General features: G+C 32.8%; 1 protein-coding gene across 2 annotated transcripts in view; it reads right to left on the bottom strand.

The window, feature by feature from the left end:
* LOC145245901 (VPS10 domain-containing receptor SorCS3-like) overlaps nt 1-22,530 on the bottom strand; it is a 1,435,182-nt gene that overhangs the window by 565,336 nt on the left and 847,316 nt on the right. For both annotated transcript variants that reach the window (XM_080107637.1, XM_080107638.1), the window contains exon 4: nt 5,219-5,374. In XM_080107637.1, coding sequence (XP_079963763.1) covers nt 5,219-5,374 — 156 coding nt within the window. The remainder of the gene's footprint in view (nt 1-5,218; nt 5,375-22,530) is intronic.

Raw genomic sequence — 22,530 nt, 5'->3', positions numbered from 1 at the left:
CGATGGAAGATGAATCCCTTGATTAAAGAAGACCGTTTTCTGGTCAGCATGGATGAAAATATTGCAGAAAACTATGAATAATACTTTAATAATCTGAAAGAAAAAGTTATAAATTAATCATGGTGTTATAGTGCCCATCTTAAGAATAACAATGAACTTTACTAATTATAAGAATATGCCTCTCGGTGTTATGAACACTTGGCAATCAGTTGTATCTTTCTTCTGGAACCTTACTGGTCCATCAGGCATGGAGATATATTGAATTAATATTGATAATATGCAAAAAATAAATTACAATGGGTTAAAGACCTGATATATTACCTTTTGTGTTATATTTTTATAGACTGGGAAAGATTTCATTTTGAAATAGATATTTTTTAACTGAAAAACATTTGTACTTAACAATAATACAAACAAGATTATCTGTTCAAGAGCCAGATACGCCTGAAGATGGAGTATTGTTGCTACATCTATGCAGATGCTGTTCAAAACATTTTTTTTTTCTGTTTGGACAAACTACAAAATCAACTTCGAAATCTAGTGGGGTAATGAACTCTTCTCTTTCCTACGATCCCTTTCTAAAACTGAAGTGACGCTGCTAGTTTTTAACTAACGTTATTTTCATGGTAGGCTTCTGAATGAGCAATGTGTGGGTGAAAAAGCGTTTATTTTCTCCTTCATTTGTAGCCTCTTTTCGGCACCAATAATGATACTATTAAAAATGTATGTGTGTCTGCAATCAAAGTAAAACTTAAATAGGCATAACATTCTGATGCAAGGAATATGAATACATCCAGATTCCTCCTCCCAAGAATATGATTGGCGGTGCAAGCCATAAATATGGACCGGAATAGCAGCCTATATGCCAAAAGTTTAAGAATATTATCAGCTATGACTATGAACAACTATTCATTAAGGGGCTTCTAGATTGCATTTTTTTTTTTTACTTGGGAGTCACCACTTATCAAGGCCAGAATACCATTCGAGAATAAAGGTTAATGAATGTTAAAGTGGTAGTGGGGTGATCACTAATGATGTAAAATGGGTAAAATTTGATTATTTATAGTGGCGGCTTCACAAGAAATTTATTAATTCATTTATTGCGGACTATTATCCTCATCTTTCTTAGATGTTGTACCAACTATTCCTCTCGCATTCGTCAGGTGGTAACCGCGACGGGATAGGAACTCCAAATCTCCTAACTGCATCCTCAGCAATTACTGCCATCCATAGTTGTTGTTGTCTCACCACGCGTTGGCCAAATAAGCCTCTGGTTGCCTTGGGTAGGATTGAAACCGCTATCTTCAGACAATTCTCACCTGGAACAGTAGAGATTCAACGTCTCTATTCACTGCACCACGGGACCCAAAGAGCGATCAAGGTTGGCTTTTTTGGTCCTATAAATCCACGATAATTTATTATCAGATCTTCCATGGTCGGGTCCGTATCGAATGGTACATATATTATTTTATTGGAATTCAATATTGAGATGAGTATTATTTATTAATTTATTTATTGCGGACTATTATCTTCATCTTTTTTAGTTGTTGTATCACAACGTTTCGACCAACTATTCCTCTGGCCTTCATCAGGTGGTAACCGCGACGGGATAGGAACTTTGAATCCAAAACATGGTGAAACAACAACAACCATGGAAGGCAGTTAAGAGATTCGGAGTTCCTATCCCGTCGCAGTTACCAATAATGAATTCCGATTAAATAATATATAACAAGAACTTGTTTACATTGGATTTGAAGGTTACCATGTTGTATTCAATTGGGAAGCAGGACTGTAGCCAAGACCACTAAGCTACTTCAAACAAATATGTTCCTTTCTGAGACATATTCACGTGGATGTCAATATGGAAGCCATCTTTTGCTACTTGAACGAATGTGATGGTGATTTCGCAATCACCATCACATTCAGCATAATCACGTTGACACACCGGTTCTTGCTGGATCACCGGAGTTAAGCAACATTGAACCTGGTAAGTACTAAATGGGTGACCATTTGGGACTTTCAGGTGCTGTATGTGCTCTCCGCATTGTTTCCAGCCGTCCTGGTCTTCTCCTTGCCACTGGACTCAAACAATGCCGATTCAGGAGAGGTGTGGTTGGAGATTGCGCAACCCTTGCCTCACAATTACACGCAAAACTGCCCCTAAGGGGTATCCTTTGTCTTTCAAGATTGAACGGAAGTATGAGGGCGAAAGTGACCTCACTGTTCGCTGCTCTGTTGCATGGAGAAGGTACAATAAGTTACTACTAATCTTTACACATCTCCTTCAAGATTTGATGAAAAGTACTTTCAACATGTTTGCACTTCCATCTAGTACAGAAGTGAGGCATAGGCCTCAAACATTTCTAATCTGCTTATGCTATAATTAGATGGGGTTATCCTTTATAATGTATCCTAATAATCCGTGATTAGAAACTTAGTATTAGTAAGATTACAGACGCTTTATGCATTCAGAGTTTCAGGTAGTTTGACCACATACAGCGTATATCAACTTTTGCATCGACTCCACATGTTTGAATATCTCAGGCACTAGAGAGCGATGTAGACTGAGGAAGATGTGGTTTGCATGCATAAGTGATACAACTGGCTGGTGTCAACCCTTTAAATCGGATCCTGTGCAGGCACGAGACGTTGCCTGATGTTGCCACTCTTGAGTACCTGGCACTCATAGAACCATAAATACTCTTGAATATAGAGCCATTCTTGTAACAGAAAAATGATCTTAAAAATGAATGGCAAAAGAAATAGTTCTATCATAGAGAAAAAAATTATCCAATTGCAAAAATTGGCAGCATCAATCCAGGTGAATAAAGTGATAATATTGACCCAGTCAGAATCAGCATTGATAATAATAGCAATAAAAATACATCTAAGAAGAAGAAACGTGACCGAACCTATGGATCTGAAACTGCTTTTGCCATGACTGGAACCAGAACAAGATGAAAAACTAGGAAACGTCACAATCACCAAGACAAGCATGTGTCAAGTGCGAGATAGGAACGGCACCACAAGCTGGATTCACTGTGCCCAACTAATAGGGCTTGTTGTATCGCATATCCCTCCAGATTTACATAAACAAAACAGAAATCAGCAGGAGCAGTGATAGTGATGACGATGACAGCGCTAAGACGAATCCCACTACAAAAGCTATGATTGAGAAATTCAAAACGATTCAGTATATTTTATACAGCGATTTTTGTACTTGGTTAGTTCGTTCTTATCACCCCCGGGCTATAGATATATTCGTCCAAATCTTTGTGATCATACCTTGATATTATGCCAAAAATATAGCAATACACACCAAAATTGGATGACAAAGAGACGAAGAAGCTTCCACCCTCAACAAAGAACAATACTTCCTATTTAAATGTATTTAGTGAACACTTGGACAAACTGAACACCTTCTGAAAATTTCTTATCCCAAGACAGAATTATTTAGTCAGAATCAAAAACTGTCATCAATATTTGGAAAGAAACTAACATTGCATATCAATTAAATAACACCTGCCCAAAGTGAAGCTTGATGATGAAAATAATCGATTTTTTGCTACGTTTTTGTCTCTGAACATAGCGAAATGTATATTATGACGGGAACTTATCAGTTTTAATTAACGAATTCTGGATCAGAATCTACATCCAGGAGTTGAAATTTCTCTGAAAATAGGTTTCATAAAAAATAACTCCTAAGCAAAATTATAAAGAAATAACATTAAAGAAAAAGACTGTGCATTCTCGATTTATTATTTGCTTCTCATAGCAGTAGGTAGAATAATTTGATCTGTAAAAATAGTTTGTAATGTTAGAAGTATGGCGTGGTTTGCTTGAAGCATTGTTAAAGAATAAAAGGTATTTTTGAAGTCTCACAATGCAGGAATGTACAGTCGTTATGAGCAGATAAATAAATAAATGATAAATAATTCAATAATTTTTTTATATTTTATTTATTTATTTTTTAATTTATATTCATTTATTTATCTACCTGAATTTTTTTTTACTGTGGATGTTACTTATTCCAAAGTTCTTTTCGAGTAATAACCCATCATCAGTGGAAAAACAAAATTATAACTGGCCGTTGTTGTTTAAATGTTTTTGTAAAAATATAGACGCTCTAGAGCTTCAATAACCATGTAAATGGTTAATGGAGGTGATTTTATTTGTTCACTTATCTATAGATATAAGATCAGGTGGGGGGGGGAGTAATTCTAAATTCTGTTTAAATATGGTAATCAAAGGGAAACATACCTATCTATTCATTCGCTAGATTTGGATTATGTAGTTGTTAAGGTGAGTCTTTCTTTCTTTTTTTTTTCTATTTTTTTAGTTATAACCATATTAAACAGAATTTTAAATTTAAATCTTACAGAAGCATTTAAACAGAATATGAATCACTTCCACTTGATTAGAAAACCTGTAGACAAGTAAAAATAGAAGAATTATTTTCCCTGAACATAACTAATCAATTAAGCTTTGAGCGTTTGGATTAAAAATAAAAACAAAACAAAAAACAAAAAAACACATGATTTTATTTAAAAAAAAAACATTTAAAGAACAACGACCAGTTATACCCATATTAAACAGAATTTTGAATTACGCCCCCTTGATCAGAAAATCTATAGACAAGTATATAAAAAAATAGAATTGTTTCCCCTGAACATGTAATGGAATTAATTAATCTTTGAGCTTTTAGATTTAAAATATAAACAAAACAGTCACTTTACAATTTACAGCTTAGAGAGAGGATTTGTTTTTCCACTGTTGATGCGTTATTATCCGAAAGGACCTGTGGAATAAGTACCATCCACAGTTAAAAAAAATCAGGTAGATAAATAAATAAATATGAATAAAAAAATAAAATAATATAAAAAAAATTATTGAGTTATTTATCATTCATTTTTTTATCTATCTGATCATAACAACTGTACATTCCTGCATTGAAAGCCTTCAAAGAATACCTTTTATTTTATAATGTTGTCTTACAAAAACGATGCAAGCGGCCTTCATTACAAACTTTGCAAATGCTAGGTCACTGGGTAAGTGTTATTTCATTATCAAAATATTTTCATTTTAATAAATAAAGCATTTTTACGTACGCATTGTTGATAAAAAAAGTTATTTTGCTTTAGTCTGTAGCACTGATGTTTATACAACGAGAGATCGATATTCCATTAAATGAAATATGATCATACAAATAAAGACTTACCTTTCCAGCTTTGAGATCATAACCAAGAACCCAGTCCTCTTGGGTTGGATGCATAAGGATTCTGCTGGGCACAAAACTAATAGAAACTTGTATCATCTGTTCGGCTTCATTGTACGTCACGAATAACTGTTTATTTTTCACATCAGTAAAAATCAGCTGAAAAAGAAGAAGTTGAGTGTTGAGTAGTAAAGGGATAAATGATTTTAAGCTTCAAATTTAAAGTTTATAGACGTGCACTAATTTTTTAAAGAACACTGCATAAAAAAATGTTCATATCAACGAGAATATCTTTTTATCTCTTTGTCACTTCCATGGTTGTTGCTTGCCAACTTTATTTTGCTGTGTTTTTTTGATCAAAAGTAAACATGAACTAAAGGGGTATTTATTAGTGATGGGACGATTCCAATATTTTGCCCAGGTTCTGCTATAATTACCGATTTTGTTCTAAATTCCTGGATCCGATACAGTCACTGATTCCAATTCCTAGAACTGGATAGAACCAGCATTACATCGCAATCCATACAGGAATGATTTAATCTCTGTTGATTTTGGGGGCCCCAAGGAAAAAAAAATTGCACTGAAGAGAGGCCAATGTGATTTACAGGGACTACCATTTACGAACCAACAAATATCAATCATCTTGGTTGTTATAGTCACAACGTTTCGGCCGTTTTTGCCCTCCGGCCTTAATCAGGTATTTTGTATCGAACTGGGGAACTGTTTGTTAGGAGTCTCGAACCCAACCCTTTATTATTATTATGGGGGTACCATGTTTGGACTCCAGCTAGGCTCTGGGACATAGTTGATGATTCTCTGTTTTTGAATGTTACTTTTCACTGCCTTCGTTCAGGATCGAACTCAGCACCTTTGGGTAACTGTAAACTTTGATACAACGTCTAGGACCACTCGGCCATATGTCACTAGGACAATTCTTAGTTGGTTAAACCTATGTTGTTATTCAAGGTTTTCTCTCTCTCTATTATTCAAAACAGAGAATCAGCAACTCTGTCCGCTGGAGTCCGAACACGGTACCCCTGTAATAATAATAATAATAAAGGGTTGGGTTCGAAACTCCTAACAAACGGTTCCCCAGTTCGATACAAAACACCTGATGAAGGCCGGAGGGCAAAATCGGCCGAAACGTTGTGACTATAACAACCAAGATGAGGAAGTCAGTCCGACAATCTCAATAAATGGAAACACCTCATCTCAAAAATACAGACAATTACCAACAAATATCAAATTACCTACATGATCAAAAAATAAAAGGAGAGAGTGATATTACTATTCATTTGTTTTGTAGCACATCAAGTCGAGAAGTGGGCTCACCAGCCTCCAAAGCCACCAGAGTTTAGGCCGTTGTTGAGCTGCTCTTTTCTCTGTTAGTGAAGCTATGTTCTGTATTGTCGCGCAGCTCTAGGAGGATCGCCATTCCAGATTTATATTTAATCGCTTGATGTGCTTTCTACCAATGAATGCCGATGGGACTACCCAGGTATTTTTTTGACAGGCTAGAGTGCTCTTCATCTAGAGCGTTGGTTTTTATAATCCCACTTTCCCGACCTTGTGTCACATCTTCCCGCCATGGGAGGGAACTAAACATTGACATCAACCTTGTAGGTCATTTTATGGCAAATATTCTGCTTCGTGGTATAGTGCCTATTTACTTGACTTCTCGCGGGGGCAGATTTATATACAAGGTCAGTTTTTTTATATGGGGAAAATTTAGCTCCCCAAAAAGGGGTACTCTCGATTGGGACACAAACTGCCTCAGTCTAAAAAAGTTTTTACACTGACAAAGGACAGATAAGATGAAGTGTAGTAAAAGAACAGACACTCCACTATCCTCCTCATCTCAAAATAGTAATTTAAGTCATTTGGAGATAAACATTATTATTGTAGATATGAATTATTCAAACTGAAATACAATTGGGAAATTAATCAAAAACAATTTAATTTGATTTACCTATTTATTGGTGATCTAATTGCGCAATAAAAATCAATATTTAAGATAAGATATAATCAGGCAAACGTCACTATTTTCTTCTTTTTTTTTTAACTTGGGAGGTCACCACTTATCAAGGCCCAGAGGCCACTCTAGGATAATGATTAAGTGTTAGGTAGATGATGAGTAGGGCTATGACAACAGCATATTCTTTTCATTGTCATGACTCTCGAGTATATATCTGACATAGTTAGACACAATTAATCAACTGAGAACCACATCACTCTACATAAAAGCATATAAGATATCAACGGATACACACTCGAGAACCAAAACAATGAAAAGAATATGCTGTTGTCCTAGCCCTTATGATGATACATAATCAGTCATGGTGAAACTTCGAGATTATCTATGAGGACGGCTCAATAGAAATTTATTCCCATTAGATTTGAAGACGGCCATGTTATAGTTATTAGAGAAGCAGACCCATGGTATAGCGTTCCACAAACGGACAGTTCTAGGAAAGAAATAAAAGAAACATATTTACTGCTTCTGGACATAACATGGCTGATGTTTGCTTACTTACTTACCCTTTATGTTTCTTGTAACGTTTACCTGCTTACATCTGATATTAAATAGTAAACAGTATGAATCTAGGCAATTTTGGTATGATGAGTCACTTTATTTTTATTATTTTTAAAAGGATCAGTCACCAACAAAAATCGAGAACCAAGCAGCCATTTTGATTCTTGTATGAATGAAAAAAGAGCTTTCAACAAAATCTATTTTTTGAAATAAAAATTGAATAAAAAGAATTTGAACAGTTTCAGAACGTTTTAAAGTATACAAGTCAGGGCAAAATAAATTTTCATGCGTTTAGTGTTTTTTTTTTTTTTACAAAGGAGTCACCACTTATCACGGTTCGTAGGCAACTCGAGGATAAGAGTTAATGAGTGTCAAGGGGAACATGTCGTAGTAATCATTAGTAGTGAGAATTTGGTAAATTGGATTACGTAAGGAGATGGCTCATCAAGAATTTGTTCACGTTGGACTTGAAGACAACCATATTGTAGTCAGTTGGAAAGCAGGAGAGTGGGACAGAGTTCCACAGGCGTTTCGAGACTATTTATTAATTGATGTCTAACTAATACCTCATAATTTTGCAAACATCGAATTTTCCCAAAAAGCTTCTACCGCTTTGCATAAAACTAAATATATCCTACATTACGATCTCTCTACCCCTAACATATGTATTCCAAAATTCATAACGATAGGCTATTTAGTTAGGAAATGAATCCTACATACATGCACGTGTATATTTTCAATTTTCTTATTTTGTCTTAGCTGGGGATGGGCATCCTACTAGATGCCAGACATTCACCTCCTATCCCAGACATTCCAACTAAGAGATCTTTTTCAGATTATAACCATTCCTTAAAGTGCAATTGTTTGTATCTTTCTTGCACTTGGTTTACTGAGTATATTTACCAGGTAGTTTTTGAAATTCTTTTTCATGTGTTCGGTTGTTCCTATAATTACTGAAATGGTGAAGATCTTCCTAAGATTCCAGTTTCTTTTCATGTCATACATAAGACCTTGGTATTTTGTTATCTTTTCCCTCTCATCTTTATTGAAACCAGCATCATTGGGGCGACTGACTTCCACTGGGATTGCTTTTTTCTCTTTCACTTGTGTAAAGTTATTTATTAGTTATTTTTATTTTTTATTTTATTTTTTTAAATTTTTTTCTTCTATTTCCATTAATGTTAAATTCGAGTGATAAGTCCACCCAGACTTAGGGTTAGTGATAGGATAAGGCATATTTTTTACAAATTTTAAAATCGACGTTATCATTGATATTTTCGTGCTTCAACAAGTTAACTATGGCAAAGGGAGATGCGAATAAAAATAAATAAATAAATAAAAATCTGGCTGGCATGAATAGCCAATCGCTTTCTTTCTCCAGGTCAGTGGGATGTGCTGACTGTTTGGTTGTCTGCGACTGGTCTCATCCATTACAGTTTTTGAATGCAAGCGAAACCATTACGGCAGAAAAGTACTGTCAACAAATGGATGAAATGCATCGGAAACTTCGATAACAAAACCCAGCATTAGTCGATAGAAAAGACCCAATGCCCCTCCACGACAATACTCGACCACACGTTGCTAGACTGACCCTGCAGAAGTTGAACGAATTGGGCTACAAAACGCAGCCTCATCCGCCATACTCACCAGACCTCTCACTACCACTTTTTCAAGCATCTCGACAACTTTCTGCTTGAAAAATACTTCAAAAACATATAAAAACATAAAACATAAAAAAACATATAAAAAGCACCTTCACCGACTTTATCGTTACGAGAATGAAACATTGTTATATTACCTACATAAATACATTTGTTTTGCAAAAGTGTATTGATTCTGATGGCGATTATTTCAATCAATAAATTTTTATTTGAGCTGAAGTATGTTCCTCTGAATTTAAAAAGTTTAAAACCGCAATAACTTTCTTGACAACATGATAGAATAATAAATTCTGGGTTACAAGTGGTCGCTTAATTTAATGGTACTACTCCCGTCTTCACAGATCTTCAACTTTTTGAGTTAAAAAATAGGAGTCTTTACTTTTGAAATGACCCTCGTATATATATATATATATATATATATATATATATAAATATATATATGATTACTTAATTTAATCACATAAATTAATATACAAAGTATAAATTTATGTGTAAACTTTAAGTATTTACTTCAACAGTGCTCAATACGTAGGTAGAGCTAGGTAGTAAGTTATAAAATATATATATGGCATTTAAGCTACACAAAATATTCCGCGTTTCAGCCACGCTAGGATTCATCAGGCTGATGAATCCTAGCATGGATAAAACATGGAATATTCTGTGTAGCTTAATTGCTATATATATTTTATAACTTACTATATATATATATATATATATATATATATATATATATATATAAATTATTCACTCTAAACAAAGCACACGAATTAGGAACCAGATTTATATGGGGCATCCTAATTAGAGAGTTGTGTGAGCAAAATTCTTGTCCACATAAAATTTAAATGTATGCATGTTAGTATACTCGAGGAAATAGGGTGTAGGGAGGGAACTGCAAAAGCAATCGGTTCGATGTAATAAGTTATTAGAATAGAAAACCTTTCAGGGACTTCTACAATGAAGGGGTCTGATTGTGCTGCTTGTCGAGTTGGTCAGGGATATTTACATTAAGGGGGCATAAGTTGGTCGGAGCAGCTTCCATTGTAAAACAAACACAAGGATACACATTGCAACGATGGGACAGAGGCTGGAGCTTTGTAGTTAGGGTGCACTTATTAGGTTAAAGATTCTTTCTTGGACCCTGTCCAAATGGAAATGGTTGGTACACCAGTCTAGATTTGACATCAGTACTCCATGTATTGGCAAATGGTGGCTTTACGGAGATATAGGATTATTGGCAGGTGTAAGAAGTTTTCTCACCCGATAGAGGGAGGCCACTTTCCTGGCAGTATCTTTTATGAATTTATTCCAATTAATATTATCTGTGAATGTCTGCCCAAGGAGTTTGAATGTTGAATGTTGAACTCTCAGGAAAGGTGCTGTCAGTTTGTAAAGCTTTATAGACTGGGAAGCATATGATAATCCGATTGGGTTTGATATATCAACCCTTTTCAAGTTCTTTAATACCGAATCCAATCATTTTTTTTTTTTTGTAAAAAAACTATAAAGATATAAATATCTTTATAGTTTTTATTTTTATTTTTATTTTTTTTATTTTTTTGTTGAGGAAAATTGTTTTTGACTTTTTGGCTTTGCAGAACATGATTGAGTTTTGCAAAGGGGAAGATAAAAATAAATCCCAATAACGTTAATGTTTGATGCATTTTAGGTCAGGAATCCAGTGTCTTCAGACAGCCTGATCTAATAGTACCGGTATAATAATACAAAGACTCTGTCTAATTAACATAGATAGGAATGGAATCAATGGCACAAAACCTTAACAAAACTTAAATCATAAATAATGAATTAGAAATTAATGATTAGTAAAGAAACGGTAAAAATCCAAATTGTGAGATTAATCATTGTTAAAATCCCATTAAGCATTTTCATGTATTTATATCCCTAATATATTATAGTATACAGGAATATACGAACAAAATATGAGCTTTATCCATTACTAGCTACCCGACATTAGATAGGATGTATCACTTCTTGTTGGGGAAAAATCGAGAAGTAAGTTCTGATAATATATTAGAAAAGCATTTCATCCAAGGCATGATAATTGTTAAACAAAATGTTTTTACTATAGGCTTTAAAAATAAAGGAACAAGATTCAATTTGAAATTTATTTATCTTCAAACTGCACTTTTATAAATTTTACAAAGTAAGCTATAAAAATTTAATTTAAATTGAATCAAAAAATTACCTTGGATTTATTTTGTCGGGTTTGTCGGGGGTATTTACGTCAAGGGGGTACAAGTGCTTGTAGTTCGTCAGAGCATTCACCATTAAAATATTTGTAGAACAGACAGAGGGATGTAATATTTCGTCGATGGGACAGAGGATGAAGCTTAGATGACAGTTCAGGACCTATCAGGTTGGTGACTCTCTTTTGAACCCTGTCCAGGAGTGAGAAATTAGTAGCAGATGCACCAGCCCAAATGTGACAACACTACTCCATACATGAACAAATGGTGGCCTTGTAGAGGTACAGGATATTTTCTAGCATGGTAGAGAGAGACTACCTTCTTCGCAGCAGCCTTGGCAATGCTCTTGGTGTATCTGTTCCAACTCATGTTTCCTGTGAATGATATGATGTTTGACTATACCACTTTGCATTATACGCATTTTCCTCATCCGATCAGCAAAATGTAATTATTCGAAAATCCTATTTGGGATTATAAAGATTGTTTTTTATTTAGATAACATAATTTCCCCGAAATATCAAATCTTTTCTATTTATTTTCTTACTTAAAACATTAATTTAATTCTATATATATATTTTTTTCAATACTTATTATCATCTCTGACTTTTCCCAGTCTCAAAGCTAGCACGCTTCTCTCTCCATTTCCGTTGTGACCTTGACGTGCACACATCGCGGTCGTCTTCCATTTTTACAAAAACGTTCCCGCCAAAAGATTATAACAATTTCAAACAGTTAAGTAAATGCTGCTCACAAGCATTTCTCATCTTCGTCTGTCTTCTTTTCCATTTTTTCTTACTTCCGTTAACTATTTTCGCTTGTTCATATATCATGCTTTCTCTTGCATTAAAACATATTTGATCTTTCTTTGTATCTTGGCTTTTGTATATCTGATGAAGTTAGATACTATACCGAACCGTCATATGGAATGAACATTTCACACACACAAATATTTTCTAGTCATCTTTATCAACATGAATAAATGCAAACTTTCTTCTACCTTTTGTTTTTCTTTTTTTTTTTTTTTACATGGAAGTCACTACTTATCAAGGCCCGGAAGCCACTCGGGGATAAGGGTTATTGCATGTACAGTAATCAATGGGATAGTATCGTAGTAATCGTTAGTATTGGAGATTTGATAAAGTGTCTTCCTTAAGGGGGCGGTTCATCGGGAATTTGTTTATGTTGGACTTGAAGACATCTAAGTTGTAGTCAGGTGGGAAATTAAAACGGATTGTTATTTACTTTCATGATAAGCCTCCTCTTTCTTCTTTATGTATCAGGTCTGTTTTTGCAGACATCATGGTTCCTCAGTCCCTTTCATTAGAGTGTCCTTTATAGGTTGTAATTACTTCCCATAGGGGCAATGCTCATACAGAGTGATTAGTCTTAGCCATTGTACATCAATTAGTATTATTTGACTCACACAATAAAGAGTTGACTAATTCAGGAAGAAACCATCAAGCTGCTCAACAGTTCACCCATGACCTGCCTGCTATGACTTCATGTACCATAACCGGGTGGCTAAATAGTTATTCATCCTTGTCCAAGAGTCTCCCACTGGATATTGTGGGAAGGAGGCGCCTTATTACTCCTACTTCCACCCTGCTATCCTATACAGCGTTTAGTATTTCCAAATGGTTACCCATCTGGCACTTGCCAGGATCATCATTGCTTAACTTCAGTGATATAGTGAGAACCGTGATTATGCCGATACAACATAACATTTTATAATACCGTATGGTGAGAATAATGGAAATAGTATTCACTATCACCCCTATAATGATGATTGCGTAAGCATGAAACACTAGTGTCTGTAGGTATAAAGAACAATTATTATTTAATTATAATCATCTGGGTGGGGCAGCAAGACTCGGCACTGGCCCACAAGTCTAAAGAGACCCAGGCTTGGTTTCAGAAGGCGTGCTACGACTTTGTACCGTTCTCTCAATGCCTTCCCTCCCCACCCCGACCTGAACCCGGTGGACTACTTCGTTTGGTCATACGCTGAAACATCACCAACATGACATTCCACAACTTCAAAGCTAGCCGGTTCACCGCCATCCACCCCACTGGAACTTGTAGAAAAGACATGCTCCCGGCTCTGAACCTGTATCGAAGTGGTGACTGAGGCTGAAGGCGGCTATATAGAATAGATGTCAGCTCTACTACATAATCAAGTTACCTGAATTGATATTTTCAATAGAAAAACTGTAGTGTTGTTTTCTTTAGAGCGACACTTTTATCGTTCTACGCCATATATATATATATATATATATATATATATATATATATATATATATATATATATATAGGGTAACCATAAAGCTACTGGAAGGGTTTTGAACTTAAATAGATTCTTAATTTTTGATGATATCTTTCTGTAATTTTAACACAATCAGATTAAGATATTAATAAATTTTAAAAGAAATGCAAAATTCAAACAATCTATATTTATGAAAAATAAAGTCTTTTAAATGTTGCCCATTTTCAGCTTTGCATATTTGTGCTCTTTCCAAAACATTATTCATGACAGATTACAGAATCTCTGGATTGCAATTTAACTCCCTTACTTCGTTCCAGATCTTTTCCTTGAATTCTTGCAGGGTTTGAGTTTTGTTAGACTCTTTCTTTAAAATATTCCCACACAAAAAAGTCGGGACTAGTCAAGTTTGGGGAACGTGGTGCCCATTTGACATTTCCATAGAGAGAGACAATGGTTGTTGCCAAAGCAATGCATGATTTTGGATAAAACAATTTCACAACTTGCATACGTTGTTTGATGCTATATTTATTGATAATTCCAAAATATTATTTGCAAAATATCTGAAAGAGAGAAAAAACAATCATTAATGGTAAAATGACAAAATTTTTTAACTCTTCAGTGACTTTTTGGACACACTGTATATATATATATATATATATATATATATATATATATATATATGTTAGTGATAGGACGATTCCAAAATTTTCCAAATTCCAGTACAATTACCGATTCTCTTCTACATTTCTGATTCCAATACATTTACGGATTCTGATTTCGCTACATATATATACATATAGGTATATGTACATATGCGTATACACATATATATATTTATACATACATATATATATATATATATATATATGTATATATATGTATACCTATATGCATATATGTATGCATATATATATTTATATATGTATATATGTATGCATATATATATATATATATATATATGTATATATATATTTATATATGTATTTATATATACATATATATATTTATATATGTATTTATATATACATATATATATTTGCATGTATATATACGTATGCATATGCATGTATATATATGCATATATATGCATGCATATGCATGTATATATATGCATATATACGCATGTATATATATATGTATGTTTGTATGTATGTATTTATATATACAGTGTATCACCAAAGCGAGTACACCCCTCACATTTCTTCAAATATTTAAGTATATATCTTCATAGAACCACACTTAAAAATGTTTTTTTGACACAATGAAAAGTAATCTCTCTGCAGCGTATATAACAGAGTTAATTTATTTTCCCCTCAAATAATTCGAAATATAGCCAATAAAAGCTTTATCCCTGGCAACAAAAGTGAGTAAACCCTTTACGAAAAGTTGTCAATATTAACAAACAACATGTCAACTCTCAATATTTTAAGTAGCTACCATTTATCCTTTACTCTCCTGAGCATAGAGTTTACATTTAGCCTTTACTCTCCTGAGCATAGAGTTTACCAGAGCTTCACATGTAGCCACTAGAATGCTCTTCCACTCTTCAATTACGACATCGTGGAGCTGACGGATATTTTAGACTTTGCGCACCTCCACCTTATGCTTGAGGATGCCCCAAAGATGTTCTATTGGGTTCTAGTCTGAAGACATGCTTGGCCAGTCCATCACCTTTACCCTCAGCCTCTTCAGTAAAACACTGGTTGTCTTGGATGTGTGTTTTGGGTCATTGTCATGCTGGAACACTGCTCTGCGGCCCAGTTTCTGGAGGGAGGGGCTCATGATGTGCTGCAGTATTTGACAGTACACATGTTGGAGTTCATGTTTTCCTCAATGGAATGTAACTCTCCAATACTTGTAGCACTCATGCAGCCCCAGAGCATGACATTCCCAACACCATGATTGACTGTAGGCATGAAACAGACTTATCTTTGTACTCCTCACCTGGTTGCTGCCACACATGCTTAAGGCCATCAGAACAAAACAAATTAAATTGAGTCTCATCAAACCATAGGACATGCCCAGTAATCTATGGGCTATGTTAGCATGTCTTCAGCAAACTGCTTGTAGGCTTTCTTGTATATTTCTTTCGTTATCAATGAACCATATTTCTACATTACCAATTTAATTGAAATTTTCAGATAGCCTTTACTTAGAGTCAAGGAATGTTTTTATGTTATTAAAATAAATTAATATATCAAATTATAAAAATATAAAATAAAATAAAAATATTTTTCGAAGTCGTTTCTGCGGGACTCTTCGGTTTTTACTTCCGGTAATTATTTGAATATACCACCACGATTTGACGACTCTAATCGATAATTGAAAAATAACATCCTCTATTTTTAAATTTTAAATTCATTTCCCAATTTTTTAAATTTAAAACAAATTGCTCACCAGAACGTGCATTTTGAATTGAAACATAAAACCATCTTTGTCGTGAAAACAAATCTGGGAGCACACGTTTTCTTTGTTTTTTTTTTTTTTTTTTTTTTTTTTTTTTTTAAACAGTTGTTTCTATATGAGAAAATATGAACTTTATTATTATTATTACTAACGGGGGGCACCCGGCGTTGCCCAGGTATTTGGAGGTGTGTATGTAGGAGGGGGGACCCTGTCTTAATATTATAAAAAAAAACACGATGTTATAAAAAATTGGAAAAACCAAAACAAAGCAAAACTGCGAACAAATGTAAAAAAAGCAAAGCAAAAAAAAAAAAAAAAAACGTGTAAAAGAGGAAAAAACGTTTAGGTAGGAAGACAGGTTCGAACCCGAAGCATCGAGGCGGAAAAAATTGCTTGACACGTTACCTCTACGCCAAAGAGACACACAATTGAGAACGGATAAAATTAACCCTTTAAAAACACTTGCAGGTGGTTGAAACTAACGTCAACGTTTTCTAGGTCAAACATGACGTCATTGTCGTAGTAGTAGGAGGTGGCCGAGTTTAAGGTGAAGAAACACCCTCCCACACACACACACATTTTAGCTTTTATATTTATAGATGCCCCCCGCCCTGGTTTAGCTGATATATGACGCGTAAAATTGAAAGGAATAAAAACAAAACGAACGTGAAAAAATACGAAAGGAAAAAAAAAAGAAAAAAAAAACAAAAAGTTACAGCGTAAAATGCAAATATGTTTATTTAAATCTAATTATTTTGTTGTTTTTTTTAATGGAAAAACAAAATTCAAAAAAGTAAAACTTACCGTGTATAATAAAAAATATGCTTATTAGATTTTATTTAATTATTTTTCTTTGTTTCAATGAAAAAGAAAAAAATGAATAAATAAAACCAGAAAACTGACCGTGTTTTTTATTTTTTTTAATGTTGGTTTTGGTTTCTTTTTTGTATTGTTTTCTTTGTTGTCGTTGTTAACCAATTTGAATGCCGTCTGATTCCAATATCTCTAGTGTAGTAGTAATTGTGCTAATGAAACTCTAAAAAATGCAATGTATAGAAATAAATAATGAATACGTAACTAATCCGAAAATAGAAGTCAGCTCCCCCCCTTAGTATCACGTATGAAATCAGTGCAAACATAATAGAAGTATAAAGACAGTAAATAAAATATTAAAGCAACTAATCGGTGCAAGATTTGAAGAACGCTGGCGGCTGACTGCTAAAGTTTCTTGTAAAAACTGGAATCCAATGTTAGTTCGTTTCGTTTAAGTAATCCTTCGAATCGCAACCCCCACCCCTCTACAAAAAGAGAAAAATATAAAGGGAGTAGAAAAGGGGGAAAAAGAAGAAATTAATAAAATAGCACAAGTAACCTACAGAATAACTGGAATGTAAAGTCGCATTTCATCCGACGGAAAAATGCCAATCCATATTTTCTAAGCAACTAAGAACTCAAACCGGTGTTCCTCGTATATTCCCCTGTGGACGTATCTGCAGCAGTGTTAAGTGGTCGCGGGTGGAGTTTGAATCAAGTAGAGAGAAAAGATTTTACAACTTCCATTGATTCACCGGAAAACATATAGAAATGTACGAATATCAAGGAACTGTAAGGGTAGTAGGCCTATAGCACACCTCAGATCCTGTGCTGAAGTGTGAGGACATTACATTTGAATGTAATGTCGTGATTTTTAATCCTATTAAGGTCAAACTCACACGGGAAAAAAGGAGTTCATTTTATTTATATAGATAGAAGAGAAGAGAAAAGATTTAAACTATAAATTTTTAGGTGAAAGTACAGTTTTTTTCTGAAGAAAATTCACGGTACATATGCATTTTGGTAACATGCTGAAATATCTTTTTTATTTGTTTTTTTCAGCCATTCTTACCATCAAGAGGGGAGGATGTTTTGTAACTATTCTATGCTCTATACTAACAATTTATTATTAAAATTTTTTTTATTATTTACAATTTATTATTACAAAAAAAAAGATATCGTGAAATTATATAAAAAAATGATATTGTGAAAGTTGAATTTAACTTGAAAAAAACAAAAAACAAAACAACGCGATTAAGGTCCGATTAAGGTTCGATTGTTTTGTTTTTGCTTTTTTTTTACCGTAAGAAAACTTTTTTAACAAAATTGAAAGTACACTTTTTTTTTTTACAGAAGTTTTTATATGCGAAAATATGAATGCTTTTTCTTTATAAAAGAAATTGTTAGATGAAATACAGAAAGGTTTTCGGCAGATTTGACGTTTAGTTGTACAAATATCCTCAAACCAGGTAATCACTAAAAGAGACTCTTAAAAGTCGTCACCTGTATCGAGCAGAAGGGTTTTTTTTTACATGTTTTACAAACTTTAAATGGGTAAAATATAATCACATAATTATTGAAAATGTGATAATGTGATTAAATTTTAATTTAAATCAACCTCGTTGTTAAACAAATTTTTAAAAAATAATGCAAGATTAAGTATTACAATGATTAAATATGATTTATTTTATAATTTAACATTAAAAACATTGAATAATAAAAATAGAATTTTGGGTACTTATATATTTTTTAATTACTGTGCTGAAATAATAGGGTTATTATTTTGAAAGCCATTCTTAACATGGGAGGATGTTTGTAACTATTCTATGCTTACACCTCGCAGTTAAAAAAAAAAAGAAAGATATCTTGAAACTTTAATTTAACCGGAAAAAAACTATTTAAAAATAGCGTGGTATCAAAAACGCATAAGCACCAAATTTTGGTTTAATTTTACAATAGATATTGTTCTCGGACGTATACAAGGGCAGATGCTGCCGTGCTATTTTTATAGTTTTTTCAGTTTAAATTCAAGTTTACCGATATCTTTTTTTTTTTTAAATTATAAGGTGGAAGCACAGAATAGTTATATATAGCTCCTCATTAAGAATAGTTTTCAAAATAATGACGTTAGTATTTCAGCTCGGCACCAAAAATACAAAAGTACCCCAAATTTCATTTTTATTGGGCAATGTTTTTAATTTTAAATAAAATAAAACATTCAATCATTTTAAAACTTCATCTTGCATTATATTTTTTTAAAATTTGTTAAACAACATGATTAATTTAAATTTAATTTTAATCACATGATCACATTTTCAATAATTACATGATTATATTTTACCCATTTAAAGTTTGTAAAACATGTAAAAAAGCTTTTGCTCGATACCGGTGTCGACCTTTAAGAGTTCCTTTTAGTGATTACGTGGTTTGAAGATATTTGTACAATTAAACGGCAAATTTGCCTTCTGTGCTTTCAACTAACAATTTATTTAAAAACACAAAAGGTAAATTTTCACATTAGGTCCACCGCCACAATATTTAACATGGGTAGGTTGGGGATGTTTATTCCGAAAGCCGTTCTTAACATGGAGAGAATGGTGGTATTTATTCCAAAAGCCGTTTTTAACATGGGGAGGTTGGGGTGTTTATTCATGGCCGCCAGTGAATTATAGTGCATAGTACAGGTCTTTATATCTCGAAAACTACTTGCCTCCGCAAATTTTAAATGAGATTTTCTTATTCAGCATAGTCGAAAACCTGAAAAGTAGTCATTTTAAAGAAAATTGTGGAGGTGGACCTAATGTAAAAAAAAAATACAAAAAAAACAAAAAAAGATATCGTGAAATTTAAATTTAACTCGGAAAAACTATTTTAAAATAGCGCAGTACCAAAAATAAAAAGAGACAGGAAAATACCCCCTTTGGGTTTGTACTTGCACAAGGATTTGAAAAAGTTGTCAACAAAAACAAATATGTAACAAGTAAATGTTTTCAAATGAAATAAAAGCAAGTTAATTCCAAATATTTCTCATATGTTATATCTCTCCTCTTTTGGAAATAGGGTACAATTAGGAATATCTCCAGTATCAAATAATTCTTATACATTGTGAAATTTACTTTAAATATGAAAACCAAAGAAGGGGAGATATAACATATGAACAATATTTAAAATCAAGTCTTCCCTTGCTGTTATTTCAGATCATTTGGAACGATAGCAGCAAGTTGTAGTCTCCCCTCCATCAAGGACAGAGGTTTTGGGGAAATATTAGATATTTCGTAATTCATTTGCAAAAGTAGGAAAAAAATTTCTATAATTGAAACATTTTGTGGCTGTAAAAAATGCCAAAAATAGGTCCTGGATGATGGATGCATCCCTCAATGTGCGACCTTAAGGGCTAATATCCCAAAGCCCGCAACATAACTCACGAGCCTTCATTTGTTAAATTCTGATTAATAGTCTATATATAATATATTAATAGTCACTGAGATTTGGAAATTATATTCTCGCCAAAAATGGTGGTCTATCTATCTATCTATCTATCTATCTATCTATGTCTGTGTGTTTGTCTGTCTGTCTGTCTGTCTGTCTGTCTCTCTCTCTCTCTCTCTCTCTCTCTCTCTCTATATATATATATATATATATATATATATAAAGGATATTAGAACAATAGTCTAAAGAGCAGAGTGTATTTTAATGTAATAGTAAAATTACTAATTTAATTAAAATACAGGGAAAGAAAAAGTGTTTGTTGTAATTTAGATATATAATAAGCTCGATAGGTAAATATCCTAGAGCTAATTTAATATTCAGTAATGTGATTGATAATTTAAAATTCAAATTAGAATTAAATTAAAAATCCGTTTCACAAGAAGGAACAACAACAAAATCAATAATTTGTACGATCGTTTCGGAAAACAATGTTTTTATTGTGGTAGACATTATGCCACGGACAATAATTTTTACATATAGTATTTTTAACAAACAAAGTTTCCTCATCAGCAAAGTATTGGGAAGGGCTTTTAATATATGTAAAAGACACCATAAATAAAGCTAGCATTAAAAGTATAGGCAGATGTATCTGGAAAAAATTAAAATAAAGGTATGCATTTACTTGATAAGAAAATTAATATGGGTTAAAGATAGAAATAAAATAGAATAAAATTATCAATCTGAAATTTGGTTTAAATATAATATTATAATAATATATTTCTAATAAAATTCATAGACACACACACATAAATATATATATATACATATATATACATATACATATATATATATACATACACACATACATACATATATATATAATATATATAATTATTTACTTTTTAATTCTTCGCCTTTTGAAATCAGCAATTAAGGTCAAAGCATTCATATGGGTGTTTATTGTAGCTTTTCAACTCATGAAATGATAAATTTTGAGAAAGAACGCTAATGGAATATTTTATATCGGTTAGCATACGTTTGATTAAAACGCTAAATTGAAAACTGAAGAAAGAAAAGGGAAGATAATCTTATTTCTTTAATTAAACAATGCAAGGGAGATAATTAGTGTTTAACTTAATTTATTAAGGAATAATAAATCAAGCAAATAATATATTATAATCTATTTTGAAATTACTGAATTTAATATTTGATAATTTATTTATTTATTTATTGAAATTAAAAAATATATCATAGGTTAAGGTTAAGAATATATTTTAATAATATATAATAATGGTCGATATATCAGATCAATTGATAATAACAATAATATTGATGATCAAAAATTTTTATTAATAAGCATGTCAAGTTAAAGTTTAATTTTAATATTGAATATTAATAAGTAACATTTTTAATGATTTAAGGTGGTTTATATTTATTAAATTTAAACCAACGTTTATGACTGCATGCGAAAATAAGTTCTTCTCTTGAATTTAATAAGGTTGTTCTATTTTTTATATCTTCATATTTTAAAATTTTTAGGGTCTCTTTTGTACACAGTGCACAGAATTTATCTCCTGGTTTGTATGCTTTATAAGACCATATTATTTGCCATTTCAAATTGGAAGAAATATTGTTATCCTTGAGTCGCCAAATATGCTTGGATAGGGTAGTTTGGTTTAACAGGGAGTGATTTTTAAATGAATATTTGTGCGTTGAAATTCTATGTTTTATTAAGCCAGATGTGGAACCAAAATATATTGCCTCTTGTTTAGTGTAATTATTTTCCGGTAGATTAGGTGTTGGATTATTATATGGTGGGTTGGTTTGTATTTGATTGGTAGATTGGTTAAAGTTGGTGTCATTATTTAATCGGGTGGTTGAGTTATGGTTGCTATTAAATTCATTTAGATTTGGGTTTTTTGATACTGTGCAGCTATAGACTACATTTTTTAGTTTACATGAGCCTTGTAGGGGACATTTATTTTTTCTTCTAACATTTATTCATT

This window comes from Euprymna scolopes, chromosome 23 (genome assembly GCF_053919585.1).
Source record: "Euprymna scolopes isolate OS-2025 chromosome 23, ASM5391958v1, whole genome shotgun sequence".
NCBI lineage: Eukaryota > Metazoa > Mollusca > Cephalopoda > Sepiida > Sepiolidae > Euprymna > Euprymna scolopes.
The sequence above is the reverse complement of the archived record's forward strand: the minus strand, read 5'-3'. Positions and strand labels throughout refer to the sequence as shown.